Source organism: Delphinus delphis, chromosome 5, assembly GCF_949987515.2.
Source record: "Delphinus delphis chromosome 5, mDelDel1.2, whole genome shotgun sequence".
NCBI lineage: Eukaryota > Metazoa > Chordata > Mammalia > Artiodactyla > Delphinidae > Delphinus > Delphinus delphis.
This window is the reverse complement of record NC_082687.1, coordinates 96,573,234-96,595,619: the sequence shown is the minus strand read 5'-3', so window position 1 is coordinate 96,595,619 and position 22,386 is coordinate 96,573,234. Positions and strand designations below refer to the sequence as shown.

At 39.4% G+C, this 22,386-nt stretch overlaps 1 protein-coding gene and 1 long non-coding RNA gene across 4 annotated transcripts in view; one reads left to right on the top strand and one right to left on the bottom strand.

The window, feature by feature from the left end:
* CC2D2A (coiled-coil and C2 domain containing 2A) overlaps positions 1 to 16,331 on the top strand; it is a 135,748-nt gene extending 119,417 nt beyond the window's left edge. The window contains exons 31-37 of the mRNA XM_060012793.1: positions 2,494 to 2,583; positions 4,268 to 4,381; positions 7,237 to 7,371; positions 11,951 to 12,073; positions 13,328 to 13,386; positions 14,211 to 14,388; positions 15,650 to 16,331. Of these exons, the coding sequence (XP_059868776.1) occupies positions 2,494 to 2,583; positions 4,268 to 4,381; positions 7,237 to 7,371; positions 11,951 to 12,073; positions 13,328 to 13,386; positions 14,211 to 14,388; positions 15,650 to 15,838 (888 nt within the window). The 3' untranslated portion in view covers positions 15,839 to 16,331. The remainder of the gene's footprint in view (positions 1 to 2,493; positions 2,584 to 4,267; positions 4,382 to 7,236; positions 7,372 to 11,950; positions 12,074 to 13,327; positions 13,387 to 14,210; positions 14,389 to 15,649) is intronic.
* LOC132426069 (uncharacterized) overlaps positions 1 to 22,166 on the bottom strand; it is a 181,007-nt gene extending 158,841 nt beyond the window's left edge. For all 3 annotated transcript variants that reach the window (XR_009519586.1, XR_009519585.1, XR_009519584.1), the window contains exons 1-2: positions 21,988 to 22,166; positions 18,817 to 18,952 (exon numbers count right to left, since the gene is read on the bottom strand). This is a non-coding gene — a long non-coding RNA (uncharacterized lncRNA). The remainder of the gene's footprint in view (positions 1 to 18,816; positions 18,953 to 21,987) is intronic.
* Positions 22,167 to 22,386: the final 220 nt, after the last annotated feature.

The following is a 22,386-nucleotide window of genomic DNA, read 5'->3' as shown; positions in this document are numbered from 1 at the left end:
AGCCCGATGAATCCCACACAAGATAAATAAAATGAAATTAAACTCCAGGTGTATAATAGGGAACAAAAAAAACAAAGATGATCTTTAAAGCTGCTAGAGAGAAAGTGCAGATTATCTAAAAAGGAACAGTAATTAAACTAACAGGTTTTTTAGCTGCACAAATGAAAGCCAGAAATGGAATGACATCTTCAAAAGACTAAAAGAAAACAGTCATCAAACTAGTAATTTATAACCAGTGAAACTATCTTTCACACAAACATTGGGAGAATTTACAACCAAAAGATTCTCACTTAAGGAATTTCTAAAAAATATAAAGAGAAGGAAAGTTCTCAGAAAATCCTAGATGCAACACATAATGATAGGTAAAGAAAATGGGAAATTAGTGAATAAATCAACAAGCATTGTCTTCACAGTAATAATAAAATCAATGTGGTTGAAAAATCAAGATAAAACAAAAATCCTGAAAAAAAATGTGTACATGTCAGGACAGGATCTATGAGAGTATTTTAATGCCCTTGTATATTTTCCAAGATGAGGGCAAAGATATTTATTAACTTTAGAGTTTTAAGTTAAATATTCATACTGGAACTTCTAGCTTAACAACTTAAAAGAATCTTAAAAAGTGAGTTTAACTTCCAAACCAGCAGGAGATAAAATAACAAAATGGGGTAAAGAGAGTACGAAGGGGAAAAAACATAGAAAAAATTGTAGAAAAATAAATAAAAAGCACAGAATAAGGTAGTAGAAATAGTCTAAATATTTACCAATAATCACAATCAAAGTGAAGGGATTAAACTTTCCAGTTGAAAGACAAAGACTGTAAAACTAGATTTTTAAAACAGCTTGTAGTGGAACTTGGCAAGCTGATTCTAATATTTATGCAGCAGTGCAAAGGGCAAAAAAATAGCAAAGACGATCCTGAAGAGAAAGAAGAACTCAGTGGGAAGATCTGCCACGTCATATCCAGATACTTATGAGACTGTAGTAATTAAGGTAAAATGGTATTGAACACAAATAACAAAGAGAAAAATGGAAGAGAATTTAAAAATCCAGAATAGGTCTACTCAAATATTAACCCACTCAAACTTGATATATGACAAAGCTGGCATTGGAAATTAGTAAAAATTGACTATTACATAAATTGTATTGGGATCAGTGATTTTACACATGGAAAAAAAATAGATTCCTGCTGCACACCATTCAACAAATAGATTGAGGACTTAAATATGAGAGGCATTTTTATCTTTATGACCTGAGGTAGGAAGTTCCTTAAACAAGCCAGAAAAAAGCACTACAGTAAGTCCACTACATACGAATCTTTAAGTTGCAAACTTTCAAAGGTGTGAACGTGCATCTGGTTCCAGCAAGGAACCAGAACCTGTGTCATCAGCATCAGGCGTGAGTGAAATTGCAGCTTGCCCTCCATCTCCTATTGCTGACAATCCTTCAGCTCTACCATCTCCCACCTCCTCTCCCTCCTCCAGTCAGTAACTCTTCTGGCCTGTTCACTCGATGCCAGCCCCTGTATGCCAGCTGTTGGACTGCACTACTGTACTTTTCAAAGTACTGTAAGATTTAAAATGTTTTCTTTATTTTTTGTGTTTGTTTTTTTTTAAGTATTATGTGTGAAAAGTATTATAAACCTATTACAGTACAGTACTATACAGCCAATTGTGTTAGTTTGGGTCCCTAGGCTAACTTTGTCGGACTTACAAAGAAATTGGACTTACGAACTCGCTCTCGGAATGGAACTCATTCGTATGTAGGGGACTTACTGTAACTATAACGAGAAAGAATAAATTTGACCATATTAAAACTGAGAACTTGAGTTAGCAAAAAACAGCACAAAGGAAAAGACAAGCCACAATCAGGAGAGGACATTTACAACACATGTAATAAACAAAGGAATAGTAACTAGAATATATTTTTTAAAAACTACAAATCAATTTAAAAATGTACAAAATACTTGAATACAAATTCACAGAAGTGGAAACATGAAAGGCCAATAAGCATATAAAAAGATGTTCAGCCTCCTGAGCAATTATAGAAATAGTGAGTTACAACCACAGTGATGCACCCATCTTGGTTTCTAAATACTACTGCCCTCTAAAAGGAACCAGGACTTCTTAGAGAAATGGCTGCTTTCAGGACTGGGCTAGAGAAAATACAAGATGATTTTCGAGAGTCTTGTTATAAGTGGGGCGGGGGGTGGTGGGCGGGTGCGGGAAGAAGATGAGAACATTTCAAAGAGACCCAAGAGCCACTTTCTTCATCTGTAAAAGATGGATAATAACAATAATCTTCCTCAGGATGTTTGGAGAGGATTAAATGAGATAATATTAACACAACACTTAGTAAGCTCTTGTGAGCACTCGTTTCATTTTGTTCACATAAATGTTTGTGATATATGAAACTTTCTTCCAAGAAATGAGATAGACGATCCAGCTTTCTATTTTATTAGAAAAATGATTACAGCTAATTTTGTTTAAACAGGAACTGGTGGCTCGATATGTGTCTTTGATTCCTTTCTTGCCTGACACTGTTTCATTTGCTGGTATCTGTGACCTGTGGAGCACATCTGATGTAAGTAGTTCTCCCTCATAGACTTACTAGTTTGAGCTGATTTCATGGAACATTAGTAAATGGCTTGCATAATTTTAAATTGCAACACTCATTAGTTATTATAAAAATCTACACAGCCATCTGTTTAGCAGGATGAGCTAAATTCTGAGGTACTTTTTTCTTCCTGGTTCAACTTGCCCAAAGTTCAGAAATTAAACAAAATTATTAATTAAAATTATTAATTAAACAAAAAAATTAATTATTTGCGCGCACACACTCGCACCCACACACACAAAACCACTTCAGATGTCTTAATGCTAATTTATCCTCTCAATGTTACCTTAACAACATCCCAATTTTATTCATAAAATAATCAAAATCACATTCTCTATTACATTTGGAAATTGCATATTCCTTAATGCATGGGCTTTGGAAATTGCATATTCCTTAATTTATGGGCTTCTAAAGGCATGTCAATATCCAGTATGTATTTCTTGGTCACCTATCACATGTCAGACACTGTACTTAGTTCTGGCTATGAGCAAAATAAAATGGCCTCTGACCTCATGGAACTTACAATCAACATATGCTACATGAACTTCCAAATGAGTCTTCAGTAGTATGAAACCAACATGTATTATCACTGGTATTCATTCTGCTTCTGGATCTCATGTTGTACTGTGTTTGCATAAAATTTAACTGTGGTATACAACTCCCTTTGAAGGATAGCTCTAAAAGGAAGAAGCTGAAGTACACTTAAAATTTCTTGCTCCCCAATATATTTTGGCAACAGAATGTTCACAATTTTAGAGATAAAATTTCCACAACCTCAAGATATCTGTAAGAAGATATACGAAGAATAGAATATAGTTCATGTGCTCTAGAGCCAGAATGGCTTCTCCACTTCCTAGGTATTGCCTCATCTCCCTGTGCCTCCACTTCCTCATCTGTAAAATGGGAAGATGAGTATCACCCTCAAAGGTTTCTTCCAGGATCAAATGAATTGATGCATGCAATGCGCTTAAAACAGTGTGGTGGCCAGGGTGGGAGGACAGGATGTGAACAGGCAGAGCACAGAGGACTTCTAGGGCAATGAAAACACACTGCATTATACTGTAATGACAGACTTGTCAAAACCCACAGAACGTACAACACCAGGAGTGAACCCTATATATAAACTATGGACTTTGGGTGATCATGGTGCGTCAGGGTAGGTTTGTCAGTTGTAACCCACGTGCCGCCTGGCGGGGGATGTTGATGGTGGAGGAGCCTGTACCTGTGGGGGGGCAAGAAAGTGCGGGGAATCTCTGTGCCTTCCTGTCAGCTTTGCTGTGAACCTAAAACTGCTCTAGAAAATAACGTCTTCACAAAGAAAAAGTGTTTCGTACACAGGGAGCTACCATATGTAAGTTCAAAGTAAAACGTGGAACTTTGAAATTTGTCTCCCACACCTCACCCCATAATTGATTCTAGAAATCATGTCATCGATGTCAGAGAAAATACCATGTCCGACTAAAAGTGTTGCGGTATTTTTTATTTTAATGAATTAACAACACAGTACCAACACTTGGAAAAATCTTTTTAAAATAGATCTTATCCTTGAAGGTACTAATTTTAACAATGACTTTTTAAAATCCTATACAGCCAATCTAGAATGAAGCGGTCAGTCAATGCAACGTAATTTTTTGTTTTTAATTTTGGTCAGCAATTTCTTGATCTCCTGGCAGGAGACGAAGAAGAGCATGCAGTATTACTGTGCAATTACTTCCTCTCCCTGGGTAAGAAGGCCTGGCTGGTGATGGGCAATGCTATTCCTGAGGTAAGACCACATAGGTTGGCTCTAACAAAGTGTCCCTGGCTAACATGGATGGCTGTGTTATGTTCCAAATCATGGACAGGACTTATTTTCATAACAATTCTTTGAGTTGCAAGGAAAGTAGCCCAGAGATTCCACAACAGGAAGAGAGAACCAGCGATAAAACATGAAATGGCTTTCAGGGTACTCGGGCCCTGCACAATGCTTCAGGGTGTTTTTGGCAAATTGGAGCCCTTTACCACCCACAGTCCCCACCTAGCTCTGTCCTTTTAGCAAGAGCCCCCTCCCGCCCATGCTACTAAGAATTCTGATTCCCTTAGTGATCTAGTGTTATTCATGCCAAGGACCGAAGGGGATCTGAAGAAGTGCGGCAAGGACAGAGAGTCTTTCACGCCTGCTTCATCCACAGGCATCTGCTATTAACCTGGCAGGCAAAGGACAACAAGGCAGATAACCACAGGAACAAAGAAAAGAATGTCCACAGCTATATTTTGGTATCACCATTGTTATTTTTATTAGACTGGAGATAGTGACTACTAAAATTTGTTTCCCCAGCGCACTGCAAATATCCCGAAATTTGGGGCACGTTTTGGGGGTAATTTTGGGTACAAACTTAGAAAAGTCATATGGACTGAAACAGCTTATCCAAAGAGTGTTTCAAAAAGAAGGGCTCTAGGAATCCTTAGGAATTAGACAGCACAGGTTGCTACTAGACAGGCAGTATCATATCTGAATCCTAATTCATGCTCCATCATTATCTCCCAGATAGCCTGGTACAAGGAACAGAATAATGGGCTAGGAAGTCACAAGGCCTGCCTGGGTTCAAGGTTATGCCCACTCCTCATGAGCTGTGTGACTTTAAGCAAGTCACTTCACAACTCTGAGCCTTATAATGAAAGTGGGAGAGTAAGTTTTGCCCTGCCTTCCCCAGAAGCCTATAGTGAGCATCAAATGAAATCATACATGAGAAATAAATGAATGAATAAATGTTCATTGTAAAAAGAGAATCTAATAATACATAAGTATTCTGAATTAAAAGTTAAAGTCCTTCTTCAGGCTCTAACTCCCAATCCCACCCCCTCCTTGGGTGTACTCACTGTCAAGAGTTTAGTAAGTATCCTCTCAAATTATCTTCTATTCATTTACATAATTATAAATGTATATCAAATATTAATTACTGTATTAGAAATAGAAGTAGTATTCAGATATAATCAGCCTTCTAAATACTTAAAAGGCAATCTTAACTGACTCTAAAAAGAAAATGCAGTGACTACTTATTTCCATCAATAATCATTCTTCAGCCAATCGTAAGATATCTTGCCATTTGCAATAACATGGATAGACCTAGAGGGTATTATGCTAAGTGAAGTAAGTCAGAGAAAGGCAAATAGTGTATGTGGAATCTAAAAAACAAAACAAATGAACAAACATAATGAAACAAACAGTCATAGAGGGCTTCCCTAGTGGCGCAGTGGTTAAGAATCCACCTGCCAAAGCAGGGGACATGCGTTCAAGCCCTGGTCCAGGAAGATCCCACAAGCCACAGAGCAACTAAGCCCGTGTGCCACAACTACTGAGCCTGTGCTCTAGAGCCCGCGACCCACAACTACTGAAGCCCGCGTGCCTAGAGCCTGTGCTCCACAACAAGAGAAGCCACTGCAGTGAGTAGCCCCAGCTCGCTGCAACTAGAGAAAACCTGTGCACTGCAATGAAGACCCAATGCAGCCAAAAATAAATTAATTTTTTAAAAAAAAGAAAAAAAAAGAAACATAGATACAGCAAAAAACACAGGTGGTTACCAGAGGGGAGGAGGGGGGAATAGAGGGGGAGATGAGGGGAATGGGGGGGAAGGAGGGGGGGAATGGGGGGAGGAGGGGGAATGGGGGGAGGAGGGGGAATGGGGGGAGGGGGGAATGGGGGCAGGAATGAGGGGGGAGGAGAGAAATAGGTGAGGAAGATTAAGTACAAACTTTTAGTTACAAAATAAATGTTACAGGTATGAAATATACAGTGTGGGGAATATAGTCAGTAATTATGTAATATCCTTGTATGGTGACAGATGATAACTAGACTTTTCATGATGATCAGTTTGAAATGTATAGACATTATCAAATAACTATGTTGTGTACCAGAAACTAACATAGTGTTGTAGGTCAATTATACTTCAAAAACAAATTCATACAAAAGAGATCAGATTTGTGGCTATCAGAGGCAGGGGATAGGGGGAAGGGGAATTAGATAAGGTAGTCAAAAGGTACAAACCTCCAGTTATAAGATATATAAGTTCTAGGGATGCAATATACAACATAATAAAGATAATTAACACTGCTGTATGTTATAAATGAAAGTCGTTAAGAGAGTAATCCTAAGAATTCTCATCACAAGAAAAAAAAATTTTTTTCCTATTTCTTTTAATGTATCTGTATGAGATGATGGGTGTTCGCTAAACCTACTGTGGTCATCATTTCATGATGTATGGAAGTCAAATCATTATGTTGTACACCTTAAACTTATACAGTGTTGTACATCAATTATATTTCAGTAAAACTGAAAAAAGAAAACCCCACAACATACCCCATTTAACTTAAAAAAAAAAAAAGATATATCGGTTGAGTAACATGACCACTATTCCTATTTGGTCACTATATCACACTAGTTGCAGATGCAAGAATTTTGCAAAAATAAACTTTTGATTTTATTAATTCAGCATAATCTAGAACTGCAAAATAATTTTCACCATTAGCCATGGGGTTTAGAAATTAGGGGTCCAACTAAAATAATGAACTGTCTATACAAATTACTCTTGACCCTAATAGCATAATTAATCGGAAACTGGTTTAATGGCTATTTTCCTTCAGGGTCCAACTGCCTATGTGCTAACTCGGGAGCAAAGTCACTATTTAATATGGAATCCCTGCAGTGGACATTGTTATGGACAATTTGATACATTCTGCCCCTTAAAAAGCGTAGGCTGTTTAATAGGTCCCGATAATGTAAGTATTACCATTTCCTCTTAAATGTGGTTGACTATTGCTTTTTTTTAAATTGATCTACTGATTTTAATAATTTTTGTGTCAAAAAAATTTACATAAACATATATAACACCAATTAAAGAAACGCAGTGTCAAGCACAGTGGCAGAACTGTTCTAAATAAAAACTTCCGGTTGAATTAGTCACCTGATCTTCGAGAAGCAGAATGAGGTTAAAGAAAGAATTTAGGATTTAGATTCAGACGACCTGAGTCTGTATTCTGGCTTGTCCTGTTTTCCCTTCCAAAGTAAGAGTTTACAATGCCGAACTCATAGTGTTTTGAGAACTAAGTGAGCCAAATTTATCACCCGAAAAGACTGTCTTTCTTTTCTTCCTTTTCTTTTTCTAAGAGATTCCCAGGTACCATCAGGTGATTCTGCTTGCACCCAGTTTGGGGGGCCATTTAACTATGAAGGGTACTCTATAAGGCACTGGTTAAAAACATGAGTTATGGGATCACACTGCCTGAATTTAAATTCCAACATCATCATTTACTAGTTATGTAAGCTTAGGAAAGTTTCTTAATCTTATACAGCATCAGTTTCTTCACTGGTAGAATGAAGGTATTTGTTAGTAATTACTTTACAGAGTAGTTGTGAGAAGTAAATGAGATAATCAATGCAAAGCAGCTAACATACAGTAGCAACCCTGTGTTGGCTACTGTGACTGTGTTTATAATTATTATCTACCTGAGTGTTCTCTGAACTTTATCTGTCAGAAAAGTCATTTGAGCATATATCCCCAATATATGTATTTTTATTTATAAATTATATATGTATTTACTTATGGATCAATATATTATTTATATTACACACAGAAGAAACTCTTAAAATGAAAAGAAATAATTAGAAGATCTACTATTTCTTCTATTATGTCTGTGATGTGCACCCTACCTTGAAGACCACTGGTCTATGGGTTACTACTATAATTAGAGATAACATATGCCAAGCACTCAGCAAAGTACCTGTCTTTCGTAGGTATTCAGCAAATGGTAACTATTATTAACTACAAGTGTGAAAAGAGCAGTGTAGTGTACAATTTGCATGTTATTATTTTTAATTAAAAGCAGTATCATAATCATAAATGATCTGCTAAGCTCCATCTATTAATACATGTAGAGAACCATCTTAAGGTCATATTAGTAATCAGGCAGAGTCAACAGGCATTGAAAAAGCCTACAGAGAACTCCATTCTTTGTCAAAATTATTAGTTCTCAAAACAATTACTGTATGGTTGACTAATTCACATAAAGCCCAAGTTTTGTGAGGAAGAAAGACCCCCTTTCCTCCTCTTCTAACAAGACAGGCAGCAGTGGCTCATGATGCCTGCCATCCCACATGGCAGCTGCTCTAAACCTGCTCTAAGCCTCGGCCACCCTCAGGAGAGGACCTCAGGCTCGCTTTGCAGGCCTGGCACTCTGAAACCTCAACTGCCCCTGCTCTACCACACCACCTCTTTGGACTGTCAGCCTTTTTCCTCCTCCACTCCTTTGCCAAGAAGTAAGTCTCCCCCTTCCACCCATGTTTGTGTTTCTACTCCTGTTCCAACACTTGGCTCCACTAACTGTCCCAACTTGGCCTCTATATGTTTTCTCTCTCCTTCTCCATCAATAGGCTCAGAAGTCCAACAATTCTAAAACATGCTTCTCCCAACCCGGCTACAGCCTAAACTACCATTGCCCCTCCTTCCTTTCCTTCCAAAATTCTTTAAATATTAATTATATGCCCTGCTTCCACTTCCTCAGTACACTCAGACTTTAACCGCCTATAATCTAGTCCTCTTCCCTGACCATTCTACAGAGATACCCTCTGAGAAGTACCATTATCTTGCTAATGCATAAATAAATCCAATGGTTTACTCCATTCCTCATTCTCCTGTCCTTTTCTATGGCACGTGACACAACTAATCACCTCTTCATGGAAAAAAACACTTTCTCATCCTCGGTTTACTGATAAAGGACTGTTGATTTTCATTTCTCTGCAATAGTTCCCTAGGTTTCTTCCACTGGCTTTTCTTTCCACACCTTAAAAGTAGATTTTCCTGAAAATTCTACATTTAGATTTCTTGCAGAACCACACATTATTTATTATAGCTCTATCTAGTTTATCCTGGCAAAAAAAGTCACAATTCTGTCACTAGCCCCAGAATCTTTGGGTCCTGAATTTTCAACTGTTTGCTAGACACCCAGATGCTTTACCAAAATCACAAACTCAGGCCATCCACAACTCGTATCATTTCTCCTTTATCTCTAAAAAGAGCTCCTCCTCCTGGCCTTCCTACTTCTGTGGATGTCAGTTACCCCGATTCAAACCCCAGAACTGTCCTTGATTTTCCCCCTCCCTCACTTCCTCCTACTTCAATCCTTTTGATACCAACTCATATAGATTCTGCCTCTTCTGTTTCCAGGTCATATCATTATTGTTTCATCCTGCATTACTATAAGTAGCCAACTAAATAATTTGTCTCCAATTCAGTCCATTATTTGGTACACTGATACCTGTTACTGAATTTCAGCTTTCATCATTCAATGGCTCAAAAAGTACTGAGGGTACCTCACTGTATACAGATTTAAAAATAAATGTCTCACCTTGGATTTGAAAGCCCTATGTAACCTGACTTCTTTTCTTCCAGTGCTATTTCCCACTACTTTCTGCACATTCCCTACCCTACAGCCAAATTATAGTTCTCAAAGACCTTGCCTTCTTTAAATGACTTGCCCCTACCCCCTGCTGTCTAATCTCAAAAAAGCAAGGAATATTCCTGTTAAAATAGCAGGAAATTATGTCACTCATCTGCATAAAACACTCCAGTGGCTTCCTGGCTCACTCAACAGTCAAAGCCTCAATCTTTAAAATGGCCCACAAGGCCTTCTATGATCTGACAGCTGCCCTGCCCCCATCATCTTCTGCTGATCTCTTTCTTGCTCTAATTTGCTCACTCCTCTGAAGTCACTTTGTCTTCTTTGCTGTCCCTCAGACACACTGTGCATCTGCTATTTCCTCTGCATAGATGACCCTTCCCCTGACCAGGTATCTTCATTAATTTCTCCCTCACTCCTTCATGCTCTTTCCAGTGAAAACGTCTCTGCCTACCCTAAAATTTCACCTCTTCCTGCATAGTTTTCTCCATAGCCCTTGTAAGGTTAGCTTTTGCCACAACAAAATACCAAAAACCCATCCCCAAAAGAAATGGCTTCAGACAATTATTCTCATGGATCTGAGTCAGCTGGGATGGTTCTGCTGACCTAGGCTGGGAGAGCCCTGTTTCATGCCTTTTTATTCTGGGACTCAGGGCAATGACAATTGGCAGAGGCACAAGAGGGCAAGCAGGAACACACAGAGTTGCTTAAGCTTGGACACAGAAGTCACATAATGACACTGCTATCCCATTCTACTGACCAAAAGTCAAGAGGCAAGGAAATACATTTCTGCCCTTTTAGTGGGAGTAACTGCCAAGTAACAGGGCAAAGGCTGTGGATATAGGAAGGGGTGAGGAACTGGGGCCAGGGATGCAATCTACCACATCTTGTATCATCTGATATCCCATATATTTGTTTGTTTGCACTGTCTTTTCCTTAGCTACTGCATGCTGGTAGAAACTATGTTTCATTCACAACTTTATCCACAGTGATTAGAACTGAGACTAAATATAAGGTACTTGATTTTGTTGAATGGACAAATTCACCACTCATGCACACAGTTACTCAATATGCCTACCACGTGCCAACCAGGAGCTGTGCTGGATGCTAATGATACAATGGTGAATAAAGCACATGGCAAATGTCCTCAAGGCAACATCTAATAGTCTAGTGAGATAAACAACTATAAATAATGATAAATACTAACAACAGTAATAAAATAGCGAACAATTATTGAGTACTTACTATGTACCAGGCATTGTTCTAAGAGGTATAAATGTATCAACTCATTTAATGTTATCATCATCCTTATGAGGTTAAGTACGACCATCCCACTTTTATAGAGGAGGAAACTGAGGCATACGGTAATTAAACTGTCCAAAGTCACACAGTTAGTAAACGTTGGAGCCAGAATTCAAATGCAAGTGGTCTGGTTCCAGAATTAATATGCTACAGTGCCTCAATAAGACAGGTGCTATCTCAGAGGTTACAGAGTGCTGTGGAAGGAAAGAGATGGACACCTACCACAATTAGGAGGCTGGGAAGAGCAAGGTTAGGAAAGGCTAGCCCGAGAAGGGAGTAGCCTTGTCTGTCTTCTTCCAAAAGATTCTAAGTGTCTTATCACCAGGAACTACCTTATTTCATCAACCTACAATTAATCGTAAGGTACACCTCAACTGCAGGTATAAAAAATGTTAAAAAAAAAAATGGCTGGTGACAACTATATGATGCCACTGATCATAAAGTGCTTATCAGTCTTAAAAATCAAAATGACAAAAAAATGTGCAAGCTACATGTTCCCTTGCTGTCTCTCTCTGCTGTCTCTCTTTATATAACATACATACACACACGAATACACATACATCTGCTACCATATATGCTAATGTAGTCTTGTCTTTTTTAGATTTGGTTTAATATTCAACAATATGATTCCCCATTAAGGATGAATTTTGATGTCACCAAGCCCAAGCTATGGAAATCTTTCTTTTCAAGAAGGCTTCCATATCCTGGCCTTTCCAGTGTTCAGGTATAATTTTTTTATTAACAATTAAATGTAGATATAGAAAGTAAGGAATGTGATATCGTTATATTGGGTAGCCAGATATATTTTGACCCTTAGTTCCACTCCTAGATATTTAGTCTAGAATAATATTTCATTTTCAAAGTTAGTTAAGCCCAATAAGAAAGACCATCATATCATGAACCAGTACACAAATATGTGAACGAGTAAGTTTTGATACAGAGTCCCATGACCCAAAAGAATGCCACAAAATATATTTCATTTAATTTTTTCAATGCTGGTCTCAATTCACTAAATTAATTTCATCACTGCTATTGAAACCTGAAATCAAACTGCAGGGCATGATCCAGGAGGGGCTCATAACATTAATTTAGAGGGTCCTGGACAGTAACAGATTATAAATAGTAAGCATGAGAACTGTTTACTAAAACTTTAAATGTGATAGCTATAGATATATAGATACTGTGTGTATAATATAAAATGTATTTTTTACTGTGGATCAAACCTTTCCAAAAGAAGTTTTAAGAAAAATCACCCTAGAGAAACTCTCCCATGTATACAAGGTAACATAACAATTTTCATAGGAGCACTGTTTGCAAAAGCCTAAAACTGGAACAACAGAAGAGATAAATTATGGTATATAGTAGAATATTTTATAGTAGTTACACAAATGAATTAATATTCATGAATATTAGTAAGCACACTGAAAATATGTATCTGCTATTCTAAATATAATGTTAAGGGAGAAAAACTGGCATGTTTACAGTATAAAATTATTACATAAATTTCAGAAAACATGCAGTACAATATATTGTTTAGGGATACATACATCTGTAGTTAAATCATAAACACATTTCACTAATTTGCCTATCTCCACTGACTATAATGTAAACACCATGAGAGCAGGGATTTTATTCACAGCTCTGTCCCCTTCACTTGTGTAAGTAAGTGCCTGGCACACAGTAGGTATTCAGTATATGTTGAATGAAAGAGTGCTAAAAAACAAATTCAGATCATGGTTACTTCTGTGACAGAAAAGGGTGATAAAACAGAGAAAGAACCACAAAGCATTATAATTTGTGATGCTTTATTTAAAGTAGGTCTTGGGTATATTTGCATCTGTTACATTATCCTCGATGTCTAACTAACTGAATGTCTGAGAGTTCATAATTTTTAAAAAAAATTTAGGAAAGGATGTATAGCTATTGAAATTAAGTGTAACTGATTTCTAAAATTCCTGAACTGTTTTTTCTTTTATAGCCAGAAGAGCTAATTTACCAGCGCACCGACAAAGTGGCTGCAGCTGAACTACAAGACAGGTCACTTGATATCCATAAATGCATATGCAGTCTGTCACTAGGAGTGTTAATATCCAACTAAACAATTTTCCACCTGGATCAATGTAAAATAATTTGGGCAATTAAACTTTAATTCATGTTTATAGATGCAAAGTACAAATGTGATCTCTAAATCCCAAGGCTCAAAAGAAGGCTTTAGCATCAGCATGGTGTGAGACATACAGCAGTGAAATCCAGCAATGATAGGTAGTTCTCCAAAAACTTTACCTCAGATTAGAGTTCAACGTCATGTTATTTATGGGTCTTGTTCAGACAATATCATAACCCTCAGCTTAAATATGCCTATTTTGTCCAATTAGTGCTTAAGTGAACTTCAGCTATTTTAAAAACCTAACACATGTACAAAGCTAGTAAGAGCCTATTTGAGCCCCAATAATACTTATAATGCTGTAAAATAGAACTTATTTCCCCAGTTTCACACGTGTGGAAACTGAGGCTCAGAGAGGTCCACATACTTGTCAAGTGTTAAAGGGGGCTTCTGAGCCCAGCCAGACCTTTCTAGTTTCAAAGCCTGTGTGCCCTTTCTACTGTCTCAAGCTGTGTGAAGAGCAGCATGTCAAGCTGCACAAGATTAAATGTGACCCTTTTTAAGGTATTATTACTAAAAAATACCAATTTACTCTCAACTGCAAATTTCAAATACAGCCTTATTTGGGATCCTAAGAACAACAAATTCCCCCAAAAAATCTTGTTTCTTCTAATAAGTTTCAGAATACTATTTTTTATTTTTGTTTACAAGGGAAAAGTCAAGTCACCAAAAAATGGAACTTATCTTTTATAAACAGGATTGAAAAAATACTAAAAGAAAAAATCATGGACTGGAGGCCTCGCCATCTGACTCGGTGGAATAGATACTGTACCTCTACTCTGCGTCACTTCTTGCCTCTATTAGAAAGAAATCATGGAGAAGATGTGGAAGACGACCACAGAGCAGAACTGCTGAAACAGCTAGGAGACTACAGGGTAAGTAGTTCATTTCAAATTGGAAATTGCTCAGTACTATGGGTTTTTGGAATCAAAATGCCTAAATTACTCCCCAAAGTACACAGACGAAGCAGCACAGACTAAAAACTGTGATTAGAAGTTCAGATCTCAAGAATGAACCTGCCATTAAAGAGCAAAATGCCTCTATAAAACCAAAACACCACCTTTTTTTGTAGGAGGGTCCTATGAAAAATAATATCTTTTATAAAATTGCAAGAGCATTAAATAAAATGAAAATATCTGGCTAAATCATGTTAGACTCAACTGAGCATAAAGACGAAACCAACCATTCTTGGTCAGATTTTTTTTTAAAGGATATTTTATACTAATTGCTTTTCACTGCTAAGAAAAATTCTCATTAATAGGCTTTCTCTACTGCCTGTCAGTAGTGCTGTGTGTTCACATCCTTTATCTGGATCCTAAAACCTAGAAAGTAGTCTCAAACTAAAACAGTAAGCCTCACTGGCTAAACAGTATGAAATCAAGTTGTACATTTAATTCTACTCACTGACTAAAAATTACCTTTACCTTATAAGGCTCATTTTTCAGCTGGGATGTTTTCAATTCAAGTAACAGAAAACTTACTTCAAACAAGCTTGAACATTAACAACTTATGGGCTTATTTAGGTAAAAGTTAGGGGTGAGTAGCTATCAGGGCTATACCACATGTCTGCAAGTCTTCCCACTCTGCCCTCCTCCATGTGGTGGCATCACCCACAGGATGGCTTTTCTTGTGGTAGCAAATGGCTGGAATAGTTCCCAGCAGGACTCACATCTGCACACATATTGCTCTGAGCAGGACAGAGCATCTGTGTGCCACTATCCCTTTCAAGTTTCCTAGATTATACATTCTTTTCTGTAGATCAACACTGAGGCCAAGGGGATAGAAGGTATTAACTTAACCTAGGTGCCTACAATTGCACGGGTTTCTATGCAAACTTGGGGCTATTAGGAAGAAAGAAGGAAACAGTGGAGAGTGGCTGGGTGACTAACAGGTGTCTTAAACACCAAGTCAGTATGTTAGCAACTAAAACAAAAATCGACATTTAGCCTCTCTCCATTTTCTATATTGCTAATATATAGCTGGACAGGAAAACAAAACTAAATAAATGACTTTAAGATCCAAAAGGAAGACTTCCTATTACGAATATTAAGAACTGTACGTACTTACGTAGGGAAAAAATACAGTGAAAACTTCACGTTCACTAATGACTAAAAATTTTGTTTTGCTTTCCTTCAGTTCTCTGGATTTCCCCTTCACATGCCATACTCTGAAGTGAAGCCTTTAATTGAAGCTGTGTATAGCACTGGAGTACATAATACTGATGCGCCTAATGTTGAATTTGCTTTAGCTGTATATATCCACCCATATCCCAAAAATGTTTTGTCTGTTTGGATCTATGTTGCCTCCCTTATACGCAACAGATAATTTTTTCATTGTATGTTTTATATCATGTAAAAATGATAATTAAGATATGAGAATATTTTTTAAGTGCTCTTGATCTAAGGGAAGAAAATACAAATAATGAAATAAAATTATCATTATTTTCAAAATATGCAAAATAAGTTTTTATTTAGTAGTCTGCCTTGTCTCTGCCACTTTGACCCTAAATTCAACTGTGACAACTCAAGAGTTCCCGCTTACCCTATGAGCTTTATTCCTCTATGCTTTTGTACCTGCTCACCTCCTATCTAAAATGCTCTTCTTCTTTGCCAGTAAGACATCCCATGCTCTTAGACTGGAAGAATATTGTTAAAATGGCCATACTACCCAAAGCAATCTATGGATTTAATGTGATCCCTATCAAATTACCCATGACATTTTTCATAGAACTAGAACAAATAATCCTAAAATTTATATGGAACCACAGAAGATCCAGAATTGCCAAAGCAATCCTGAGGAAACTGAACAAAGCAGGAGGTGTAATCCTCCCAGACTTCAGAAAATACTACAAAGCTACAGTAATCAAAACAGCATGGTAGGGGCTTCCCTGGTGGCGCAGTGGTTGAGAGTCCGCCTGCTGATGCAGGGGATATGGGTTCATGCCCCGGTCCGGGAAGATCCCACATGCCGCGAAGAGGCTAGTCCTGTGAGCCATGGCCGCTGAGCCTGCGCGTCCAGAGCCTGTGCTCCTCCACGAAAGAGGACACAACAGTGAGAGGCCCGCGTAACACACAAAAAAATTAAAAAATAGCTATTAAAAAAAAACAGCATGGTATTGGCACAAAAACAAGACACATAGAATAGAGAGACCAGAAATAAACCCATACACCTATGGTCAATTGATCTTTGAAAAAGGAGACAAAAATATACAATGGAGAAAAGACAGTCTCTTCAGCAAGTGGATGCTGGGAAAGCTGGACAGCCACATGTAAATCAATGAAGTTAGAACCCTCCCTCACACCATACACAAAAATAAACTCAAAATGGCTTAAAGACTTAAATGTAAGTCGTAATACCACAAAACTCCTGGAAGAGAACATAGGCAAAACATTCTCTGATAGGAATCACAGCAATTTTTTCTTAGATCAGTCGCCCAAGGCAAAAGAAATAAAATAATAAACAAATGGGGCGTAATCAAACTTATAAGATTCTGCACAGCAAAGGAAACCATAAACAAAACAAAATGACTACCTATGGACTGTAAGAAAACATCTGCAAATGGCGCAACCAACAAGGGCTTAATTTCCAAAATATACAAACAGCTCATACAACTCAATATCAAAAAAACAACACAATCAAAAAATGCGAAGACCTAAATAGACATTTCTCCAAAGACATGCAGATGGCCAACAGGCACACGAGATGCTCAATATCACTAATTATTAGAGAAATGCAAATCGAAACTACAATGAGATATCACCTCGCACCGGTCAGAATGGCCATCATCAAGAAGTCTACCAATAAATGCTGGAGAGGGTGTGGAGAAAATGGAACCCTCCTACACTGTTGGTGGGACTGTAAATTGGTACAGCCACTATGGAAAACAGCCGGGAGGTTCCTTAAAAAACTAAAAATAGAGTTACAATATGATCCAGCAATCCCACTCAATCCCCTGGGCATATACCCAGAAGAGACGAAAACTCTTAATTCAAAAAGATACATGCACACCAATGTTCATAGCAGCATTATTTACAATAGCCAAGACATGGAAGCAACCTAAGTGCCCACCAACAGAGGAATGGATAAAGAAGATGTGGTGTATATACATATACAATGGAATAATTACTCAGCCATAAAGGAGAATGAAATATTGCCATTTGCAACAACACAGATTGACCTAGAGATTATCATACTAAGTAAAAGACAAATATTATATATCACCTCTATGTGGAATCTTAAAATTAATACAAATGAATTTATTTACAAACAGAAACAGGCTCACAGACACAGAAACCAAACTTATGGTTACCGAAGGGTAAGGTGGGAGAGGGATAAATTAGGAGTATGGGATTAACAGATATACACTACTATATATAAAACTGATGAAGAACAAAGACCTACTGTATAGCACAAGGAACTATATTCAGTATCTTGTAATAACCTATAATGTACTGTATTGTAATGTACCTGAAACTAACATAATATTGTAAATCAACTATATTTCAATTAAAAAAAGAGAGACGGACTTCTCTGGTGGCACAGTGGTTAAGAATATGCCTTTTAATGCAGGGGACGTGGGGTTCGATCCCTAGTCAGGGAACTAGATCCCACATGCATGCCGCTACTAAGAGTTTGCATGCCACAACTAAGGAGCCCACGAGCTGCAACTAAGGAGCCCACTGGCCTCAACTAAGAAGCCCACTGGCTGCAACCAAGAAGCACACGTGCTGCAACTAAAGGAGCTGGTGAGCCGCGACTAAGGAGCCCAAAAGCCACAACTAGGGAGTTTGCCTGCGGCAACTAAGACCTGGTGCAACCAAAAATAAAATTAAAAAAAAAGAGATAGGTAATTAGGGAGTTAATTAGATCATAAGGATACAGCCCTCAAGATGGGATTTAGTGCCCTTTAAGAAAAGACAGGAGAGAGCTTACTTCCCCTCTATGCCATGCATGGATACAATGAGAAGATGGCTGTCTACAAGCCAAAAAGAGTCTTCATTAGACAGTGGATCTGCCGAAACCTTGATTCTAGACTTACCAGGCTCTAGAACTGTGAGCACCGACACAGCTGTTGTTTAAGCCATCCAGCTTATGGTACTCTGTTACAACAGCCCAAACTGATGAAGCCAAAGTCAGATAATACTAAAAGGAATTAAAGGTACGTACTGACACGGAAAGATGTACACAAAATAGAAATATGTAAAACAGGATTTCTCAGTAGCGGCTCTATTGACATTCTGGGCCAAGTAATTACTTGTTGCGAAGGTCTTTGTAGGATGTTTAACAGCATCCTTGGCACCTACCCACTAGCTGCCAGTTGCATTCTTCCCCTCTGCCAAGTTGTGACAACCAAGAATGTTTCCAGTCATTGCCAAATGTCTTCTATGGGATAAACTGCCTCCAGCTGAGAACCACTGATGTAGCTGGAATACAGTCTCACTTAAAAGCAAAACAAAACAAAAAACATAAAGACAGAAGAACCAAGTTAAGGAAATTTTACCTTTATTCCCTTATGCCTTTCCCTATCAAATTATGATTATGTGTTTACATGCCTCTGATATTTATACTATGAACCCTTCAAAGGAGAATTCAAGGTCTGACCCATAATAGTCATTACCAATATAGCAATATAGAGACAGGATAGTTGAGTGGTTAAGAGCATGAGCTTTGGAGAAATACTAGTTCTGCCACTTACTAGCTGGGTAATCCATGGGCAAGTTACTTAACCTCTCTGTTACTTAACTTTCCCCATATATAAGACTGGGATGATCACATTACCAACTTCATCACATTGTTGTACTGATTTTAAAAGTCAGTGTATTTAAAGTACTTAAAACACTATCCAGTACGTGGCACTTGATGTATGTCAGGTAACACAAGGCGTTTTACTTGTTGCCTCTTATTCTAAAAACAGTTTCAATATTTCATAAAATCCATCACAAAGCTCAATATAAATTTAAACCAAGTGTATATATTGTTTCATTAACCATTAACTATCCACAGAGGTGTGGCCAAGATGGTGGAATAGGAAGACACTGAGCTCACCTCCTGTCACAGGCTCAGGAAAATTACAACTATTTACAGAGCAACCATCTATGAGAACAACTGGCAGAAAGATTTTCCACAACTAAAGATATAACGAAGGACCACAATGAGATGGCTAAGGGGGTCGGAGACACAGTAGGGTCAAGACCCACACCCCTGGGTAGATGACCCACAAACGGAAAGATAATCTCAATTACAGAGGTTCTCCCCAAGGAGCAAGGGGTCCAAGCCCCACATTGGGCTCCCCAGCCCAGGGGTCCTGCACCTGTAAGACGAGCCCCTAGAATGTCTGGGTTTGAAGGCCAGTGGGGTTTGCATATGTGAGAGACAAGTGGGCTCCACTCTTAAAGGGTACACACAAAATCTCCATCACTCCAAGTCCCAATGAAGAAGCAGTAATCTGAAAGACATCTCGGTCAGACAAACTTGCTGATCCTGGAGAGATTCCCTGAGAGGTAGGAGGGAACTGGGACTCCCCACACAGACATAAACACTGGGGGCGCCATTTTGGGGAGCTCATTCTACCATTAGGACACTAATGGTGCTGGTAAACACCATTCTGGAGTACTCTCTCTAGTCTATTAGTGCAGGGGGCTTAACAGCACACCTGGTATTGGACCACCACCACCACCAGGTACCCCCAGCCCCTGAAGCCAGCACCAGCACCAGGACCCCCTGGAACATGCAGCTTGCCATCGTAGACTCAGCCACAACAACCAGTGAGCCAGCAGCCACCACACAAGGCAAGGCCCAGCAGCCAACTGAGCCAGGGGCCAGCCCCACCTACCACACACCCAAAGTAGTCAGCCCCACCACAACAGAAGGGCCCACACAGCCCACAAAGAGGACACCCCCAGAACATATAGCACTAGTGAGCAGAGAGGAGGGTGCTGCTGGGCCCCATTAAATGTCTCTGACAGAAGGCCACTTCTCCAAGATCATAAAAGCTAAGTGACCTACTAGTTACATAGAAATAAACAGAGAATTAGGCAAAATGAAGAGACAGAGGAATATGTTCCAAATGAAGAAAAAAGACAAAACCCCAGAAGAACAAACCAAAGTGGAAATAAGCAATCTAACCCATAAAGAATTCAAGATAATGATCATAAGATGCTCAGCAAACTCAGGAGAATAGATGAACACAGTGAGAAGTTTAACAGTTAGAAACTGTAGAGAAAAATAAACAGAGGTGAAGAATACAATAAAAATAAAAAATACACTAGAAGGAATCATCAGATTAAATACAGAGGAACAGTCAGTGAACTGGAAGACAGAGTAGTGGAAATACCAAACGTGAAAAGAAAAAGAATTTTAAAAAATGAGAAAGCTTAAGAACCTCTGAGACAACGTCAAGTGCACTAACATTCACATTATAGGGGTTCCAGAAGGAGAAGAGAAAGGGGCAGAGAACTTATTTGAAGAAATAATAGCTAAAAGCTTCACTAACCTGGGAAAAGAAACAGACATTCAGTTCCAGCGAGTCTCAAAGCGAGTCTCAAAGAATATGAACTCAAAGAGGTCCACACCAAGACACATTATAATTAAAACGGCAAAAAATTAAAGATAGAGAGAATATTAAAAGCAGCAAGAGAAAAACAGCTAGATACATACAAGGGACCTCCCATAAGACTATGAGCTGACTTTTCAGCAGAAACCCTGTAGGTCAGAAGGGAGAGAACTGATGGAAAAAAAAAAAACTTTAAACCAAGAATATTCTATCTGGCAAGACTATCCTTCAGATTTGAGGGAGAGATAAAGAGCTTTACAGATAAGCAAAAACTAGAAGACTTCAGTAGCACTAAAACAACTTTACAAGAAATGTTAGGAGGCTTCCGGGAAGATGGCGGAGGAGTAGGACGCGGAGATCGCCTTCCTCCCCACAGATACACCAGAAATACATCTACACGTGGAGCAACTCCTGCAGAGCACCTACTGAACGCTGGCAGAAGACCTCAGACCTCCCTAAAGGCAAGAAAACCCCCAGGTACCTGGGTAGGGCAACAGAAAAAAGAATAAACAGAGACAAAAGGATAGGGACGGGACCTGCACCAGTGGGAGGGAGCCATGAAGGAGGAAAAGTTTCCACACACTAGGGAGCCCCTTCGTGGGCGGAGACTGCGGGTAGCTTAGGGGGAAAGCTTCAAAGCCGCGGAGGAGAGCACAGCAACGGGTGCGGAGGGCAAAGCGGAGAGATTCCCGCACAGAGGATTGGTGCTGACCGGCACTCACCAGCCTGAGAGGCTTATCTGCTCACCCGCTCGGGCGGGCGGGGCTGCGAGCTGAGGCTCGGGCTTCGGTCGGAGCGCCAGGAGAGAACTGGGGTTGGCGGCGTAAACACAGCCTGCAAGGCGTTAGTGTACCGCTGCTAGGCGGGAGGGAGTCCGGGGAAAAGTCTGGACCTGTCGAAGAGGCAAGAGACTTTTTCTTACCTCTTTGTTTCCTGGTGCGTGAGGAAAGGGGATTAAGAGCGCTGCTTAAAGGAGCTCCAGAAACGGGCGCGAGCCGCGGCTAACAGCGCGGACCCCAGAGACGGGCATGAGACGGTAAGACTGCTGCTGCCGCCACCAAGAAGCCTGTGTGCGAGCACAGGTCACTATCCACACACCCCCTTCCGGGGAGCCTGTGCAGCCCGCCACTGCCAGGGTCCCGTGATCCAGGGACAACTTCCCTGGGAGAACGCACGTTGCGCCTCAGGCTGGTGCAGCGTCACGCCGGCCTCTGCCGCCGCAGACACGCCCCGCACTCCGTGCCCCGCCCTCCCCGCCGGCCTGAGTGCGCCAGAGCCCCCGAATCAGCGGCTCCTTTAACCCCGTCCTGTCTGAGCGGAA